General features: G+C 43.1%; 1 protein-coding gene across 9 annotated transcripts in view; it reads right to left on the bottom strand.

Moving 5' to 3' along the window:
* Positions 1 to 1296: 1296 nt before the first annotated feature.
* Positions 1297 to 18140, bottom strand: part of Nfia (nuclear factor I/A) — a 540811-nt gene continuing 523967 nt past the window's right edge. For 6 of the 9 annotated variants that reach the window (XM_006502841.4, XM_006502844.4, XM_030253303.1 and 3 more), the window contains one exon: positions 1302 to 8955. In XM_006502841.4, the coding sequence (XP_006502904.1) occupies positions 8879 to 8955 (77 nt within the window). In that variant the 3' untranslated portion in view covers positions 1302 to 8878. Of the gene's footprint in view, positions 8956 to 18140 lie in introns of all 9 variants that reach the window. The other 3 variants (NM_001122952.1, NM_010905.3, NM_001122953.1) reach the window with 1 other exon arrangement.

The raw sequence follows: 18140 nt of genomic DNA, 5'->3' as shown, positions 1-18140 counted from the left end.
CTTACTGCTCATTATGCAAGAGTCTCCTTCCCTCTTTTGCTTTGTCAGTTATTATCTGTGACACTGGCCTCAGTGGCCTTCAGAACAATGTGAAGACTCATCATGACTGTGGCGCTGGGCTGATTTGAGTGGACTTTATTTTATTTTATTTTTTTTAACTACTAGACTACATGGCTCAGAAGAACAGATACCCAGTTTTTGTTTACTTACTAGTCTTAGCATTGGCATAGTTTCTGGCACATGGTAGACACTTCACCAGTATTGCTGGTAAGCAGTTAACAGAATGAAGATCTGGTGATTACTGGGAAAATGTAGGCATCTGACTTCTCAGATTAGAATCACACACAGATGATTATTCTTTGTATGGCTTCCAGTTACTAATCTCTGTTCAGGAGCCTCATCTATAAGAGGATAAAAACTAGACTCGCCTCACAGTGTGGCATCAAGCTTTAAAAAAATAGGTTAAATGTGTGTACTCCTAGTTTGTGTCTCTCCCTGCCTAGCTCACTGGTTTATACTCTGCTGGTGAGGCTGGGACTGATAGTTTTCTTGGTTCAGTTTCCAGACTTTCTAAATGGCTAGCTACTACTAGTTCCAGCCAAGAAACAAGGAACTAGTACTAGGAACACTGGTGTGAGCCAAGAGGAGGAGAGAGAGGAGAGAGCTCGCTGCCCACAGTGTGGTGACAACAGTGTGCTGTTCACAGTGTCACAGGAGGTAGAGGCGTGCAGCATTCTCCAGCTGCTTCCAGGATCCCCAGCTTCAGCTAGTCCTTACTCCATAGACACCTCAGCTTCATCCCGATTTCTAGCACTAGCCATTCTTCTCCCAGAGCTCCTAGTACCAGCCACATAGTATTTCCTCTCTGATGGTGTGCGCCTGTATCCCCCAAAATGATACAAGTATCAGCCATGTGTATTCCACCCTTAGTACCTGATCCTGTCTCCTTGTATCTCTCGGGATCCATGGCTGGTGGCTGTGCTTTCTAGTTATATAGTCCAGGGCCATTTGGACCCCCTCCCCTCTTGGGATCCACTTCCTGACTCCCATAGCAAAAAACAGATCACATAGGCAAGCATACCAGACACACAGGAAGCTCCAGGTGGGATCTGCAAGCTTGCATTGGCCCAGGCAGGTAGAAGGCCAGCAACACTCTCCTTGGAACCCTGTGAAAGACCCTATACACCTAGAATCTGTCAAGGTGAACGCAGAAAGCCCGACTTGTGGGGAAAGCACCAGCCCACAACACAGCTCACTCACCCCAGGCATTGTGTACACAGCAAAAGAGGACACGGCTTCCGTAGCATTAGCAATTTTTTTTTTATTTTTCCTTTTTTTGTTGCATAGGAAATGCAGTACTTGCTTCCAGTAATTGTATTGTAATGTGAGAAGGTGGTAGCACTAACGGTTGAATACAAGAGTTAAACTAATCCACACCAGCACAAAAACCCTGTGGAGATTTAGTTGATAAGAATGGACGCCCACAGTGATTCTCAACCAATTACAAGTTTTCACAGAACACAGTAAACGAAAAGGGTAACTATGAGAGTCAATACACATATGCTAGAGGCACAGGGGGCCCGGCTCATAAAAACAATTTCAGACCAAGTTATTAACACGGGGCGTTTCGTTTCACAAGAGATCTCTTTTTCCATCATTTGAAGTTTTTAATCCTTCCCCCCACAATTTGAAAAGAAACCAGAGGCACTCTGAGCAGATTTGTTTTTTTCTTTTTTCATGTGTGATGGGAAAGGTATGTAGGAGAAGCAGAGAAGGAACCATGGACTGGGCCTTGACAGCCTTCCTAAGGACCTACTGGGACCTGCTGGCACTCCTCTAGCCTGGCTGGCACCTCGGTGGCAAGGCAGCCGAGTTCAGCGGGGAGACAATGGTCTGAGGGAGAAGAGAGCTGGCAGCCCCCTTACTGCATTCTCACATGGCCAGACATCTAAGACCTTTAGTGGACAATAACAGGTTAAAAAAGAAAGAAAGAAAAAAAGCAAATTTACAGACCATGACCAAGAAAAAAATTAAAAAAACAAGAGCAGTACAATTTGCAGTCAAAGCAAAGAGAACACAAGCTTTAGGTTTTCGGAAAAGCTGAGCGTTGAACGGCAGGAAGGATGCTCTGTTTCTTGGACACCACTTGCCTTTAAAACCACGGGAGAGACAGGAATCTTCACATTTTAAAGTTTGTGATATTTTCTGCCATGAGCTTGCTCTAGTTAGATCAGAGGTAGCACTTCTCCTGTATCCTCTTGTGGTCCAGACACATTTTACAAAGTTAGTGTTTCAGTCCCAACAGCACAGTGAGTCCACATGGAGGATGCCTGACACACAGAGGGGTGCATCCATGTGCTGTATCCCATACTTAAGTTCCCCTTAGCCTTGTGAGCCTTACTGGGATCCAGTCCCCATATAGCATCCCTCCAACTTCCTTAATGCAACCCTTGGGAGAATGAGAGGCAAATGGGTGCTATTGGGGGGGGGGGGAGTTAAACAAAGGAAATATTCAATTTGGGAAGAAAATATATCCAAATTTAGAGAGAGAGAGAGAGCAGAGAGAGAGAGAGCATATTTTTTAAAATCCCGTGTTAATAGCAAACTTCTTTCTTATGAATCGGGCCCAAAGTTTGTACAGAGTTATATTTTTGAAGAAAATATTGCATCTGTGCATGTAACTAAACAGCTAAGTGATTTCTTAAAGTTCTTTTGTTTTGTTTTGTTTTTCTTTTTACTACAAGGAAGTCTGGTGTGAGACAGATCAAGCATGGGTACACTGTCCATTAAGGTTCTTCTGTGTCGTCTAGCTTCTCTTGAGGGTCAAGAAAGTGACTCTCACTTGGAAACATTCTCAGAGTGGTTTTGCAGCAGAGTTCTTGAAATTCAAATGGTAGTTTTGAGACAAAAATCTCACCAGATACTGATTTCTGAAATCAAACACCCATGCTTGTCCCTTAGGAGAAACAAAAGAAAACAAAACAAAACAAAAAACAAAACAAAACAAAAACAAAAAACAACAACAAAAAAATGAAAACACACACAAGTAATACTGAATTTAAGTAAGTGTACACCTCCAAGATCCTGACGACAGCTGGAAGGAAGACCGAGTTCACGTTCTCAGTGAAATACCTCAAACCTAGCCGATAAGAACCGAGGCAGAAAAAAAGTCTAACAGAACTCTGAGTAATATCATACAGTCACTAAGCATTATGGGATAGCATGCATAATATTGTACGGTTATTTTACATCACCTATACCAGAGGTCCTGACTGACAGACAGCGAAGGCTACCGGTGTAGAAAAGTCTTACTTCAGAAGAGCAGTATAATACAGGTTTCACAGGCACTACATTTTAATATATCAGGTATTATGCTGGTTTTCTTATAATTCTTTCTGTCCTAAAGCTGGCATTATAACAATGACCAAAAAGGCAAGGATTGAAGTAAACGGAAAGTAGATACCAAAGTTGATATAGTTTTTTTTTTTCTTCAGATAGATTAGTGCATAGTTCTCATGCAGGTAAACACTGCTATGCATTTACACTGTTGGGAAGCAGAGTGAACTGAGCCCGAGTTGTCACATTCGTGTGAATCATTTTGTCAGCCTGTAATAGCACCATGTAATGGATTTGCATTAAACATTAAATTGATTTCAGAACTGGTGACACAGTATTCACTACAGTTAAGTGCTATGGAATAGCTTCAATATACCTGCTATATATCAAAGCAATTTTCATCCCACTGCTTTTTTTTATTGGAAAAATAAAGGGGAAACATTCATGACACTAATTGGATGAATGCACAGCCTCGGAGGTGGAGAAGGCAGAGTAGGTTACTGTCGAACAGCACGAGCATGCATTGACTTCAAGACAAAATGGCCTCCGAAGGCGATGGGAAAGGAAAGCCATGCCAGAGGGGCGGAGCTAGCAGCCTCTGGGAGTGTCTAGGATGGACTGGCGGGCAGGCTGGAAGGCACCACCCCAACTCTCCTTACTGACCACACTTCTTGTATTTTACAACAGTTCAATGGAGGCCTGCTACCAGAAACCAGAAGGGAAGAAGCAGCAAAAGAAAACCAGAGAGACAGACAGTGAGAAAGAGAGAAGGAGACAGGGAGGGAAGGAGGAGGGAGAGATGGGGGACTGTGGGATAAACTCTGATGTAAAAAAATATCAAATGACAGTCTTAAAGACCAGTCCCCATCAAAACCAAAACCAAAACAATGAAACAAACAAAAAAAATCCCCAACCCAACAACAATAACAACAAAAAACAAATCATGGGAGAAAATGTTTTCCTTTGCAAATACCTCATGATATGGTTGTTATAGAGCTTGAAGCACACGAGGATAGAGATTTGGGAAGGTGAAAGACAGTAGTTTTGAGATGGAGTTTGCATATTCTTGTGGGCTGACTGAATACAGAACAGCGTGACTAGAAAGTTGGATCCTGCGCTCTTGGACTGTTGGGAAAGGAAAAAAGGAAGCACGGAGGATTGAGGCTGGAGGGCCTGTGGGAGGCCATCCGGATGGTGGGGAGTGAGCCCTGCATAGGCAGTGAGCTTTTAGATGTCATGCCAGGCAGTAAAGAGACAACCTCAGTGGGAAGTGAAGGGCTGGAGGATGGGAGAAGGGCACCAGAGAAGACTTCTGCCCAGGACAGTTTAGAAAAGGAGCTTTGTGGTGGCCAGGAGAGGGGCCAAGGGAGAACATTTATTGGAAAAATGCTGAGAGTTAGACTTGGTGCCTCTGACTTCAGTTCCCAAAGACAAAAATGGGGGGGGGGGAGTCATTTGAGGGACCATCTTTACCAATTGTGTTAATGCCATTTGATGGGAGAGGAAAAAGCAATTCAACATGTCTCAGAATCAAGTCTGGCTTCCAATGCTGACAGCTCTTGGGGCTGTCTGTCTCTACACTCCTGTAGCAAAGCCTTCCTCAAGCACCTTGGCTCAGCTCTTGACCTAAACTGCCTTGGTCGGTGTTGCATTTGCTTCCTGCTTGATGACAACGGAACTACAATTTCCTGCTGCTTTCTGGACAATGAAGCATGAGCAGACCAGAACTTGGTGTACTGACTACTTAATCCTTGGTTGCTGTCACCCTATGCTGCCTCCACAGTGGTTGAGAGCCTTTAAAAACATTTTTTTTCCTCCTGCAAATCTGTTGAGAGTTCCCTACTTTTAGCTTCATTAAACCTAATACAATAAAATACCTTCAAAAGTACAGCACACCTCTGACGTCCATTTGTAATGGTTCTTCAGTAGACCTACACTTCTCAAGCATAGGCATAGGCTATACCATTGGCAGAAAAATAATTGCATTTAAATACTTTAAAAGTAGAAAAAGAAAAAAAAAAACCCAAACCAACCGAACAAAAAAGAAACGGGAAAGTTTTAAACTTAATCCCGTTCCCACAAGGAGGTGGAGAAGGAAGAAGAAGAAGCAATGCTGTGAACGCTGCCTTTGTAATGAACAATCAGAGATTTCACTAGGCTAATTTGACAGAAATGTTTCCTCATTTAGACAACATTACAAAAGTCCTGCATTATAAAATAGGGTAGAATAAATCAGTGTAATCAATAAAACTATACAACGATACAAATTACATATCTTCTGAGTGGGCAGTTTATTCTCTCTCTTTGCAGTCGAGACTACAACATGCTCACTAAAAACAACTAGAACTGCCCAAACTATTGCTTAGTTTGTTTTGTTTAAAAAAAGGGTGCAATTTTATTGTATATACAACCAATTTACTGGTAATACCTTGGCATTTCGCAAGGTTCTGACAAAATGTTTGTCTAGGCTTTTTTCCCTTCACTGTGAAGCACTGAAAGCTGCTATTTTTTCTTTCTTTTTTTTTCTTTCTCCTTTTTTTTTTTTTTTTTTTTTTTTTTTTTTTTTTTTTTAGTGCACATATGTCATCATAAAGTAATGCTCAGCTAAGTGCTATAGGGAAGGCAAAGTCTGCTGCTGGCTATAGGAAGTGACACCATACACTGACAATCACACCATACAACAGCGCCAAACGACTATACAACCACTTATCAGACACATATGAAAATCCAAAATGTTTTATTTTATTTTTTTTCCTTAAATAGAGATAACCAGTAAACAATTTTCAGAACTTGGAAGTTTAAAAACGTGCATATAAAAATGGGCATTATGTACTTTTTATTGAATGTGGATTGACTGCCGTCTGCTAAGAAAAGTGGGTGTGGGGGTCTGAAGAGAAAGGAAGTTGTCTTTTTTTTTTCTTTTTCTCTTTTTTTAAGGCTTGCTTGTGAAAGGAACAGTTGTAAAAACAAAATTGCTTGAAGCAGGGTCAGCTTAGTGCTTCACAGTTTGGCTGCTTCTCTAAGAGGAGCCCTTCCTGCGCACGTGCATCACAAACCACAGAAAACACAAAGAGAGACACCTAAAACCCACTGCGTCATGTGCAGCACTGACTTTGGTCAAACAAAAAAAAAAAAAAAAAAAAAAAAAAAAAGAAAGAAAGAAAAATTAATACTTGCTAAGCTTTTCTACATGATATAAGCAGGTATTGCATATTTTCATATATCTGGGGGCGGGGGCAGGAATAAAGGGAGACTCCAAATAAATTGAAAAAAAAAATGCAGCGACATCCCAAATACTGACATTGTAAGCATCTACAGAGCTCAGAATAGCACTGCCACTGACCACACAGGACACTCAAGACTACGCCTGTCTGCGGAACAGCTAACTTTCTATTTAGGTCTAGATGTTGAAACTGACGATGGCTGACATAAAGGTTAACATTTACAGAAAGTGTCTCCGAATGCTTGAGTAGGGAAAAAACCCCTTCAATTGAGGAGCATGTGCAACAATTCCACAAATAATCACTATCCAGGGCAAGGCACATTGATATGGAATTTCTGTTTTCGTGCAAATTAAGGAAAAAAATAAAAACAAAACAACATCGTTTAGGGATGGGGGTGGGGTTAGGTGAGGAGCAAAGTGTCTTCCCAGGAATTTCAGTCACTTGATTGTATAGGACAGTAGTTGAGCCCTTCTGAAGGGCTGAGACAGTTTAAAGGCAAGTGCCTAGAGTGGGGTTACAATATTGTCTTAATGCACTCTACTTTATCCTACATTAGCTATATAAAAATTAGTTACTAACACTAGAACATGCAGAGAGACTTCCTCTGGTCGGCAGGCTTTGCCGACCAGAACACATATATATGTATAGTATAGGAAACCGTGACATTGCATGGGAAGCAAGGGTGCTTCGCTGTCTGGTAGAAAAATCACTTGCATTTTTTTTGTTTGTTTGTTTATTTGTTTCTGCTTTTTTTTCCTTTTTTGATTTTTTTTGTCTTTTTTTTTTTGTCTTTTTTTTCCCTTAAACATAAGATACAAGACATCTGGGGGGGGGGGGCGGGGAGGGTGTGAACTTTTTTTTTTTCCCTAACAAGTACTTTGATCTGAATGGGCACACATAGTTGTGTCCTTATCAGTATTCGTGTTATTTTCCCGTAGCCCAGTTCAGGGTTTGCAAAGGGTCTTTGAAACTTCTGGACAATGTCTGGTACAATGAAGCGTTGGATAACCGATAGATCAGGTGTTGCCATACATGTGTAAAATTTTTCAGAATTGGCATAATTCATTATAGTGATTTCTAGCTTATAAAATTAACAGATACCATGATTTCATTTGAGTTATGTGCTTTGATAACAGAAAATAATTAATTAGCATTTAATGTAGTTAACATATTGTGGTAAAAGCACCATTAGATTTGTATTTTTTTTTTGTATTTTTTTTGTTTTTTTAAATTTTCCTTCGGTTTTTTTTTAAAGGGATACAAGTTTAACAATAAAAAACATAAAAAGCAAAAATAGCTCCCCTTTTTCTTGCAAGGCTGTTTTTTACCCCAATAATTTAGAGTCCTGGGGTGGGAGGACTTGAAAAACAAAAATAGAATTTTCAACAATCTCTATCTTACAAAGATACTTAGCTATCCAATGAAATTGCACTTCACTCAATTCAAAATTCGATTGTTTTGATTCCTGTCAGTTTCTGTCAAAACAGACCATCTTCCCCATTTCCATGTGAATTTTTGTGTCATTGTTGAAATTGTTGAAAAATGTTTTTTTTTAAATGTAAGTGCAGCATTTCAAAACTTAAGAACAAAAAAAACAAAAAAAAACAAAAAAAAAAAAAACAAAAAAACAAAAACCCAACCAAACTGATAGTAGTAGTCTTTGCCGTCTTTTTGGAAATTGCTCTGCAACAGGAGCGGATTCACTGTCCTTGCGGGTTGTGTTATGTATGTAACTGCTGACTGCTGAACCAAACCAAATTAAAAGAAAGATCAACTTAACTGCATTTTTTCCCTAATATGTTACAGAAAAAAAAAAACCAAAAAAACAACCCCCCCCCCAAAAAAAACCATTGCCCTTTGAGTGTCCTGTAAGTTACAGATCTCAGCGATTACAGAAGGTTTCATGCTCCAGGTGTCTCCAGATGCTCAGGGAGGGTCACACACCTGCACGGGCAAATTCAGGAAATACTGGGAAAAGGCCAGGCTCCCAAGTGTTACCACAGGAAGTTCACGAGCGAGGCTCATCCTTCACCAACCACTTCACCTACTGCTCACGCCACCACTGAAACACTTCAAATGTCACACAGCCCAACCATTTCCAGCACCATGAGAAATTACGACAGTCCCTAAAGTATTAAAAAAGAAAAAAAAAAAGAAAAAAAGAAAAAAAGAAAAAAAAAAGAATCCCAAAAAGTTATGGCCTTTGCTGTTTGACCACGATGTTTGCTGTTTCCATGTATAAGTTGATTCGAGTTGGTTTCGCTCCCCTTCCACTGACAGTGAAGTTGTAACTGCGCCGGGTTGAGGTTGCGTCCATGTTACAGAGTTGAGAAGGGGTCAGGTGGTCTGTCTGGAGGATGGTGGGATGCTGCAACTTTTATCCCAGGTACCAGGACTGGAAGACAAAAAGAAAAGTCTAATTAAAATGCAGGTGTAGTGCTGGGTGTAGTGGCTCGTGGGTAGCTCTTGGCTAGTATGAGCAAGGCCCACAGTGATCCAGTGCACAAAAACAAAAAGCATTCAATATTGTAAAACTATTTTGAAAGTTGCTCTTTTAACCATGGGATCAGAATTTACCTTGGGAGTTCATGTGGTCGAGGGATGACAGTAAATCCCAAGCCACTGAAATTTATCTTATTCCTCTGACATTAAAATTCATTGCCTTTGTGGGCTTTGCCAATGCTTTGCATATATCTTACCAGGTGCCGTCTTTCTGGTCACATGGCAGGTTTTGTAACCCTGTAGTGAGCCAATTAGAAGAGGGCAAGGAACCTGGCTATCTTATTAGTACCTAGCTTAATGCCTGGGAGGGCTCAAGAAAGACAAGCAAATTCGATGGAGTGGCTGAAGTGTGAGCTTGGGGCTGCAGCAAATAGCTATTTCCATGACTTTCTCAATATATTTCTCAGTGAGGTGTAGGTGCTAAGGACAGGTGCTAAATGTACAAACACAACATTCTGTAGGTGGCCCATGATAGCAGTTAAAACAGAAAGGTCTGGTGGAAAACTCACTGGTGACCTGGGAGGGGGTGGGGGGTGGGAAGTCAGACTGGCCTCTCCCCTTGCTCCTCATGATGGGTGCAAATCCTTTCTTCCCTCCCCTCCTCTCCCCTCCCCTCCCCTCCTCTCCCCTCTTCTCCCCTCCTCTCCCCTCCTCTCCCCTCCCCTCCCCTCTCCTCCCCTCCCCTCCTCTTTCTTTCTCTTTCTCTCTCTCTCTCTCTCTCTCTCTCTTTCTCTCTTTCTCTCTTTCTCTCTTTTTTTCTTTCCGAGACAGGGTTTCTCTGTATAGACCTGGCTGTCCTGGAACTCACTTCATAGACAAGGCTGGCCTTGAACTCAGAAATCCACCTGCCTCTGCCTCCCAAGTGCTGGGATTAAAGGCATTCGCCACCACTGCCCGGCCAGGTGCAAATCCTTTCAATGGCATATATTTAAAATTCTTTTCTTAGAAAAGATACATAATAAAATAAGATGGCACCTTATGAAGCACCATTGTGTTCATGGGGAAATGAAACCACTGTAGTTCTCGTTCATGTTTCTGTCTACTCAATGTGCCCTTGGAGCTTTCTGCCAGCTGTGGAGCCAGTCTTATGTCCCTTTCAGAAACATTCTTTGTCAACACAGAGAGTTCGCTTAACAAAATGAGCAACTATAGACCAATCTCAAAACTCAAGTGAGGCTAAAAATTGTATGACTTTTTTTTTTTTTTTTTGCCAACTTTCTTCTAAGTATTCTGAAGAATTCAGTATTTTCATCAGAAAACCTACCAGCTTCGAGGCTGTGAGTTCTGCATTGAAAACATCACCAGGGTTTGAGTCAGTCGGAACTGATTCCGGAGGTGAGGGCTAAAGCTCACTCTTGTCGGGGAGATTCAATTAGGGGAAAGTCGGGACTCCTTTGATCCCAGGGATAAATAGCTAAGTGATAGCTCCATGGAGGCATGGTGTAAAATTTCCTGGTCACACAAGGTACCTTTGATTTCCAAAGGCGCTTATAACAAAACAAAACAAAACAAAAACTCCTAGCTCAAACCACAAAACTACTCATCCTGTAGACTTTTACTCTCTGACCATGCGCTTCGGAGAACCCAATAAAGCTGCTTATATCTGGAAAAGAAATCACCCTGGCAAGTATGCATGGCCTAAATCTAAGTGGACAAAAGAAAGATCAGTAAGAAGGAAAGGGGAGGGAAGCAGACCGCAAACCGTGTCTGCGTTAAGTTTCTCCTGATCTCTGACGCAGATCCACTTTCCATATCTGCTCTTATACAGAACAGTCTCAAACTGAGTGGTAAGTGCTGTTCCCAATCTGTTTGCATGCTTTCTAAGGCAGTTGTGAAATTCTGGACTTCTTCAGTGTGGCAGTCCTGAAGCAAAGGCCTGGGACCTGGCGAGTCACCAGGGGGAGCAGTTTTCCGTCCCGTAGTTTCTGCATTCAGGACATTACAAAAATCAGCAGTGCCCTGTACATACTTCTGCTAAAAAGCAAAGCAAAGCAAAGCAAAGCAAAGCAAAGCAAAGCAAAGCAAAGCAAAGCAAAGCAAAGCAAAGCAAAGCAAAGCAAAGCAAAGCAAAGCAAAGCAAAGCAAAGCAAAGCAAAGCAAAGAAAAAAAAAGTTTCTTCACACATCTTACTATTCAGTGTGTGCCTCGCCCACAAGGTTACCCCAGAGCAGCTCTGTAACCCTTCACTGAAATAGGCTTTATTGATTGCTCTGGGCTATTGTTCTCTTTTCAAGTCCCCCAAGTTCAAGTTCATCCTGGTGTTACATCATGTCTGGTTGCTCTTAGCAACCAGACAGACCCAGACGTGACTATCATTAGCAAGAAACCCGCCACTCTCCTCCCACCAACCTTCCAGTGGCTCTGACGTAGCAGGCCCACTGCAAACACACTGAAGTATTTATTCTGCCTAATTTATGACCTACCCAGCAAGCTAGACCCCCGCTCCAAAAACCAACACTGTTGTATATTTAATTAATCTGTCTTTCTTTGGCATTTGAGAAAGTTAGACAAAGGACTAATTATTGTGTTTCGCTCTCCACACTTTTCTTTTGGGGGGTGAATATTTGCCTGGGAAAGAAAACGATGAGGCCCCGCATTGGCCCCTCCCCTTTTTCTTTCTGCCCTTTTGACATTTCATGAAATACTTTAGCTGCTTAAGGGAGTTAGAAAAAAAAAAAAAAAAGAAAGAAAGAAAGAAAAAAAAACCGCACTGTGAATGTTACTCCTTCTGAGTTGGTATTCAGTAACACAAATCAACTCACGACATGTTTAAATTTAAATGCTAACCACACGCTCTCAGAGTTACTTTAAAGGTTAGTTTTTAATCAATAGAAGTTGCTGACTCTGGGTTTTTGAGCTGCACACTGCAACTCCCGGGCTTTTGTCTAATGTTAAAGCTTGGGAACTTTTTTTTCCTTGAGATGATTTTAGCAATGATTTGCAGATACTGGGGCTATTGTGCTCCTACCAGCAACATGTCAATAGAGGAGCTGAGCTGCCCTGTGGTGGGCTGTCAATATGACTCCTAAGGCAGGGGTTGGGGGTCTTTAATAACCCGTGAAAAAACCTTAATTAACCCTTTCAGGTCCAAACCAAAACCTATTCTCCCACTTTTCACTCCTGTAATTTGACCATTAGTACTTATTTCAACATCTCACTAATCTTCATGACAATTAACCCAGCTACTTGACCAAGGGCTTCCAGAATGGGAAGTCAGTTAGGGGGAACCACACACGAACTTCTCTCTCTCTCTCTCTCTCTTTCTTTCTCTCTTTCTTTCTTTCTTTCTTTCTTTCTGTTTTTTTGAATGAGGTCTCTTAGTAAACGATCTGCAGAAATATAGTAGAGAAACAGTTGTAAGCAATAAGAAATTACTCCATTTTGCCAAGTTTTCTATCTGTCAGTTTGTAGTTGAAGACACTGGTGGTGACAGGTGTGACAACCGCCCACACAGAGGTGCTCCTGGATTTTCCTAAACTTCTGAGAACTGCCAATCGCCTCAGCCGGGTAAGGCAATAGGAGGAAAGGCTCCTTTGCTGTGGCATTTCCCTTTAATCTCGTTACTTGAAAACGCAGCAAGTCTGAGAGCACTCACTAAAGGAGGATTCGGCATCTTTCTTCTTGGGACAGGAGAACAGAGAGCGAGAGGGATCTGAGAAAATCTGGGAAATACTTGGATTGAATCAAGTCATTGGGAAGATACTGACACGAGAAGCAAAACTCATCTGTGGAGGGAGAGTCAGGAAATCATCCTCACGTCTGACATCTGCTTGGGTTTCATATGGCCTCTGCCTTCATACTTTATAGGCCCTTAATCTGCCCTACTGTATCCAGGCGACTACAAAGGAATCCCTGTCCCTTATCTGCCGAGAGTGGCAATATTACAGTACTGCATCAGAGGATGTTATCTTGATACATTTACATTGAGGCAGTAAACACTGGGCTTTGATCTATTGCCCCTCCCCCAGCAGGAACATTCAACCACAGTTGATTTGGTGGCCCATAAATCCACACTCCCTCAAAGGCTCTAGTTTCAAGAAATTAGCCAGTTACATTCTCAATGTCCACAGTTTGGGATGAACCAGGGGTGGGAGGGGGAACCCGTCCTCTTTCAGTGTTCAAGGTGAAACATCAAAAGAAATCTGCAGTCCGAGAGCTCAGCTTTCCTTCTAGCTGGTCAGATGGAGAAGTAATCTCATCAGGTTGGAAAGTGCTGACTCAGGATTTAATAAAGTGCCTGCAGATGTGGTGTCTCTAAGGTATTCAACTCATGTAATGCAAAACAGCTCCGCGCCCAGCGACGTGCTTATAAAATTTCATTTAACCATTGCAGCGCGGTTCTCTTAGGAGTTTTATCACACTTCCCGCCCCTTAATTTACAGCTCCATGAAAGTTCCAGCCCCATTCTGTGGGGATTCTGGAATGCTCACAGTAGTCAGGATTTACGAACCATAAACAGCCTCCGTCCCACTGTATCCTAAACAAGAGGGCTGAGATGGCAGCCCGCACTGTGACAGTGGCAGGCTGGTCCTTCTCTTGTGCCTTACAAAATGGAGTTGGTCCAGAGTCTACTGGAGACAGGTGATGAAGTCAAGGGACTCACCTTCCTTCTCAACTGCCAATATTCTAACACACGCAACTTTTTCTTACAGTCTCCCTTTCTACGCAGCGGGCAGGGCATACATTTTAAAAACAGAAAAGAAGTAGATCTGAGATATTTCACTTTGGGAGAGAGAGAGACAGAGACAGACAGAGACAGAAAGACAGAGAGACAGTGTGTGTGTGTGTGTGTGTGTGTGTGTGTGTGAGCGCACGCATGCTGTGGAGGGCAGGCTGGGCTGTGACAGCAAAATCTGTTTTTCAAATTAAAAAGTTGAACAAAAGGCCCTTCGGGGCAAAGTTTAACACTGCACGGAAGGAGGTTGTTAATGTGGAATCCAGAAGTGGGTGTGACGCTTAGCTTTCCTCTCCAGGCAAGGTGGGTTATTTAAGGACATTTACACATATAAACGGAAACACAAAAATACAGGAAGCTCCCCTCCAACACATCAGTCTCTACCAGCCACACAAGGGACCCAGCAAGCAGGTCTGCATTGAGTGCAGCTACTATATTGTCCCTCCTGGGGATGATGCTACCTCTCCTGGACCACACGAATCCAGTCAGTTAGTCATTTCTGGCTTCCTGTTCTTGTTTGCATGAACTAAGCCTACTATTTAGCACAAATGAGTTGTCCTTGGCAAATCAGCCAAAAGCTGGAGGAGGGGGGCTGGGGGGGGGTAAGGGGGCACCCCTGTCTCTGACACAGAAGGAGTAGACAGACCTCTGCGTGCATTCCTGGTTTCTCCTTTTAGGATCAACCACTTGGGAGCCATTAGTCATTTGGTCAGTAAGTACCAAGAGGCTGCAGTTTTCTTGGTGTCGTGGACTTGAGGGTCTGGGAATGTTGGGAGTAAAGAAAATGTGGCATCCGCCTTTAGAAGCTTTAGTGTCCAGCAGGAAGAGGTTTGGTTTAGACTTCTATGCCCTTCACGACTTCTCAAAGGATCTTGATAAACTCAGCTGATGAGGCCAAATGTCTAAAGGCCCGTACTGAATTCCACTGATGGGTTGTATGACATCATAGACAGGGCTCTGTATGACAGACAGGGCTCTGTGCTGGGTGACCCTGGAGTCCTGGGCATGAGAGGATGACAGTGGTCAGCACGAGTTTCTGGAAAGGGTGACATGCTGTACACAGGTGCTAGTTATGGGTATTGCCAGTCTCAGGCTTTGATCTCCACAGCCATTTTTCTTGTCTGATTTTATTTTGTTAATTAAAGAAAGCCTGTTTTCAATAACTCTAAACCAAGACTTGTTTATTGTGCAGGAAACTATTAAAACATTAATGGGCCGTGAGTGGCCTCGCTTACCTTTGTAGAGCCTTATCTTCTCACCACTTGTGGTGTGTTAAACTCCTTCCAGATCTCCCAAAGCCAAATGCTTCCTCCCTGCTGGGTCCTGGGCACAGGCTATGCCTTTTTCCGTGCTGTGCTAACACTTGCTGGTCCCTGAGGTCTAAGATTAAATGACCCCCTTTTCTTTTTTTTTTAAATTAAATTACGTGTGTGTGTGTGTGTGTGTGTGTGTGTGTGTGTGTGTGTGTGTGTGTTTGTGTGCCTCAGTGGGCTATGGAGGTCAGAGGACACCTTGCAGGTGTTGGTTCTCTTTTGCTATCATGTGGGAGCCAGAGATTGAACTCAGGTCATCAGGCTCTGTAGCAAGGAGCTTTACCTGCTGACGAGCCACCTTGCCAGATGTTCCTTTAAACTGAGGTACCTTTCTTAGGGTCCTTACCCATAGGCTCCGTCTGTTACTATGGTGGTGGGACTGTGACAGCCTGTTTCTTCACAAGAAAGCTACTCATGTTCTCAGGTGTGGCATCCCCACGGTCTTGCCCCAGTGGGTGAGAGAGGAGGTACTGAATAGATTAAGTTGAATAGAGCGGGTTAAGTAGAGGAAAAAAAGAAAGCAGGATTCTGTTTCCCAGGGCCAGGCACCAGCACCCTCAGTGAAGTACCGTATCTTAGATGGGTCTCCATAGCACAGCTAGGCCACATACATGCGCCCAGCACATGGTTTGGCCTCCTGCAGTGACAGGCGCCCTCCCTAGAGAGGCACAAGTCTCTAATGGCTGCCCCAGGCAGCTCCGATGTGAGAACTGTTGCAATGGGGCCAACCGTGGCCAACTGCGTCAGGAGCATGTGCAATAGTTTTGCAACATGGCCTTCTGCCTGCTTACTACATACACAGCACTTGTCCAAACCACTGCTCCCTGGAGAATGACTCTGCCGCTCCCAGCCAAGACCTCTGCTTTGGTTCAAACCTCAGTACGGGAAAACACTAATCTTTTTACCCAATAAACCATCCAGTGCCTACAAACTTTGAGAGTGCATGCACAAGCCAGTCCTGCGGGCTGTTCCACGGTTGATATCTCATCCCACCCCAGCTTACCCTGGTGTTGCTCTTACCACTAAGTCCAGTCTCTTCTCATTCTCCCTTTATAATTTCCTCTGATACTCTCACCCCCATGAAACCAAAGACTTTCCTGTTCAAAACTGCCCTGTGTCCCATTTGTGTTTACGCTGAAGACCGACTGGGGGGCTGTATCCCCTGGTGCACACTTGGGCTCTGGTGTCCAATCTCACAGGAACAGTGGCACCTGCATTCTGTGGACTAGATGATCTTAGGCATGGCTGCCGGCACCTTAGAGCCTCACTGTTTGACTCCACGAAGCAGAAATATTGAGGATGACGTAATACTTGATTACTGATTGATGAGGTACCTGACTGGGAACAAGTTTGGGAAACCGAGTTCTGGGTTCTCTTACTGTTAAATATGGCTGGCCCAAGGATCCACTTGGGCCTAAAGAAGACCCATTTCCTAAGAAAGTGGTCCCTCAGCCATGCATTTTCTTGTATTAAATGATATAATTTTCTAAGTTATGAGTGGCAGCTGGGCCAGCTCCTCCTCCTAGTTGCAAGGGAAAGTTCTTGAGAAAATAAAAATCTGTCTTTAATTGTGGTATTAAATTCAGAGCCGCGAAATCTACAACACAAAGGGATTGGCTCAAGCCCCTGAAAAGCACCAGGCTAAACTGCAGGCCTTCCAGACTTGGATGGGGGGCATAGGGAGGGAGGGAGACAGGGAGTAGTCAGGAAACCAAGTGGGACAGAAACAATCCTATTTTGGTTTTTGTTAGTGAATGGCATACTACATAGATCAGAGACTTTTTATAAAACACAAACCCCCACTGTACACAAAGCACAGGAAAACGTGAGGAAAAGGGGGGGGGGAGTAAAAGCAGCTTAGGGTGTGTTAACGCTGCTATTCTGTCAGCTTAAAGAGTATTTTATGCTTGATCAACAGCTCTTTTTTATTGTGCTTTTCTTTCATTCATGGAAGACATCAAAGCAGGCCCCACCAGCGTACCTGCCCTTCTGGAGCGCTTGGGAGGAGGCTCTAATGAAGCTGGCCTCTGGGAGCCGGAGACCCCCGTGGACACGGCAGTTCAAAGGGAATATTTCAACAATGATTACATTTTGTAAATCTTTTTATGAAAGAGACAGCTTATTTCCTGCTTTTTCATGAAAAATAGATTCTATCCATTAAAGTGAGTCCGTGCCACGGAAGCTGCCCGAGATCTGAGGTGCGGCGTAGAGATTAAGAGGACAACAACCCGATGAAATTGTCCTGAGTTCCTATGTACTGGGCTGGGGCGACAGTACCGGATGTGTTGGGCGGAGCTGAGATGGTGGCACGACAGCTTGGCCTTGGAAAATGTGGTGTGAAGGTGGGGTGGAGAACGTGTGGTGCGTTTGGGTGCGCATGCGTGTGCGCATGCGTGTGCGTATGTGTGTGTAGGGGGCTTTGAGGGTGAGTTTTTCTCCCTGGAACCTGTGCTAATGATCAGGTCTCTTTTGTGCTTAGATTCTACAAAGACCAACAGTCCAGGGAGCATCGAGTCACAAACACTTCTATTCCATACAAGCAAAACGAAAGATGATTTTTCTTTCCGTTTCATTAAGTGTTGTATTTTAATGCCTAGATATATACAAACCCTTTCCCACAGGGAAAGTTAGTCATAAAAAAAGTAGGTTTGCTCTTAAGACACAGGAAAGCTTTCTTTATTAGTAGCTACTGTCTGTCTTAAAAGGCAGGCCCTAGCCCTTTGTAAGTTTTGATTTTCACAATCAAGTATCCTTTATTCCCCATTTATTATTATTATTATTATTTATTATTATTATTATTTGCAAGAAGAAAGTTGTGTAAAGTGGGAGTGAGAAAGGAACACGATTTCCTAAGGAGCTACAAAATGAACAAAAACAAAACAAAACACAACACAAACCTATGTTTTCTACATACTGGATTCCAATTTTTATTAAATGCCTCTGTCTTAACAAGGGCAGACAGTCACATTTGGACTTGGCTGAACGGTGGCCTAGGGAGGGAACTTTTCTGTTTGAAGAGATAGGCAGGGGATTGGAGGTCGCTGCTCAGTAGAGCGTGGTCCCATTTTAATAATCATTCTACCAGCGCTG

The sequence above is a fragment of the Mus musculus genome, chromosome 4, assembly GCF_000001635.26.
Source record: "Mus musculus strain C57BL/6J chromosome 4, GRCm38.p6 C57BL/6J".
NCBI lineage: Eukaryota > Metazoa > Chordata > Mammalia > Rodentia > Muridae > Mus > Mus musculus.
This window is presented reverse-complemented; position numbering and strand designations above follow the sequence as displayed.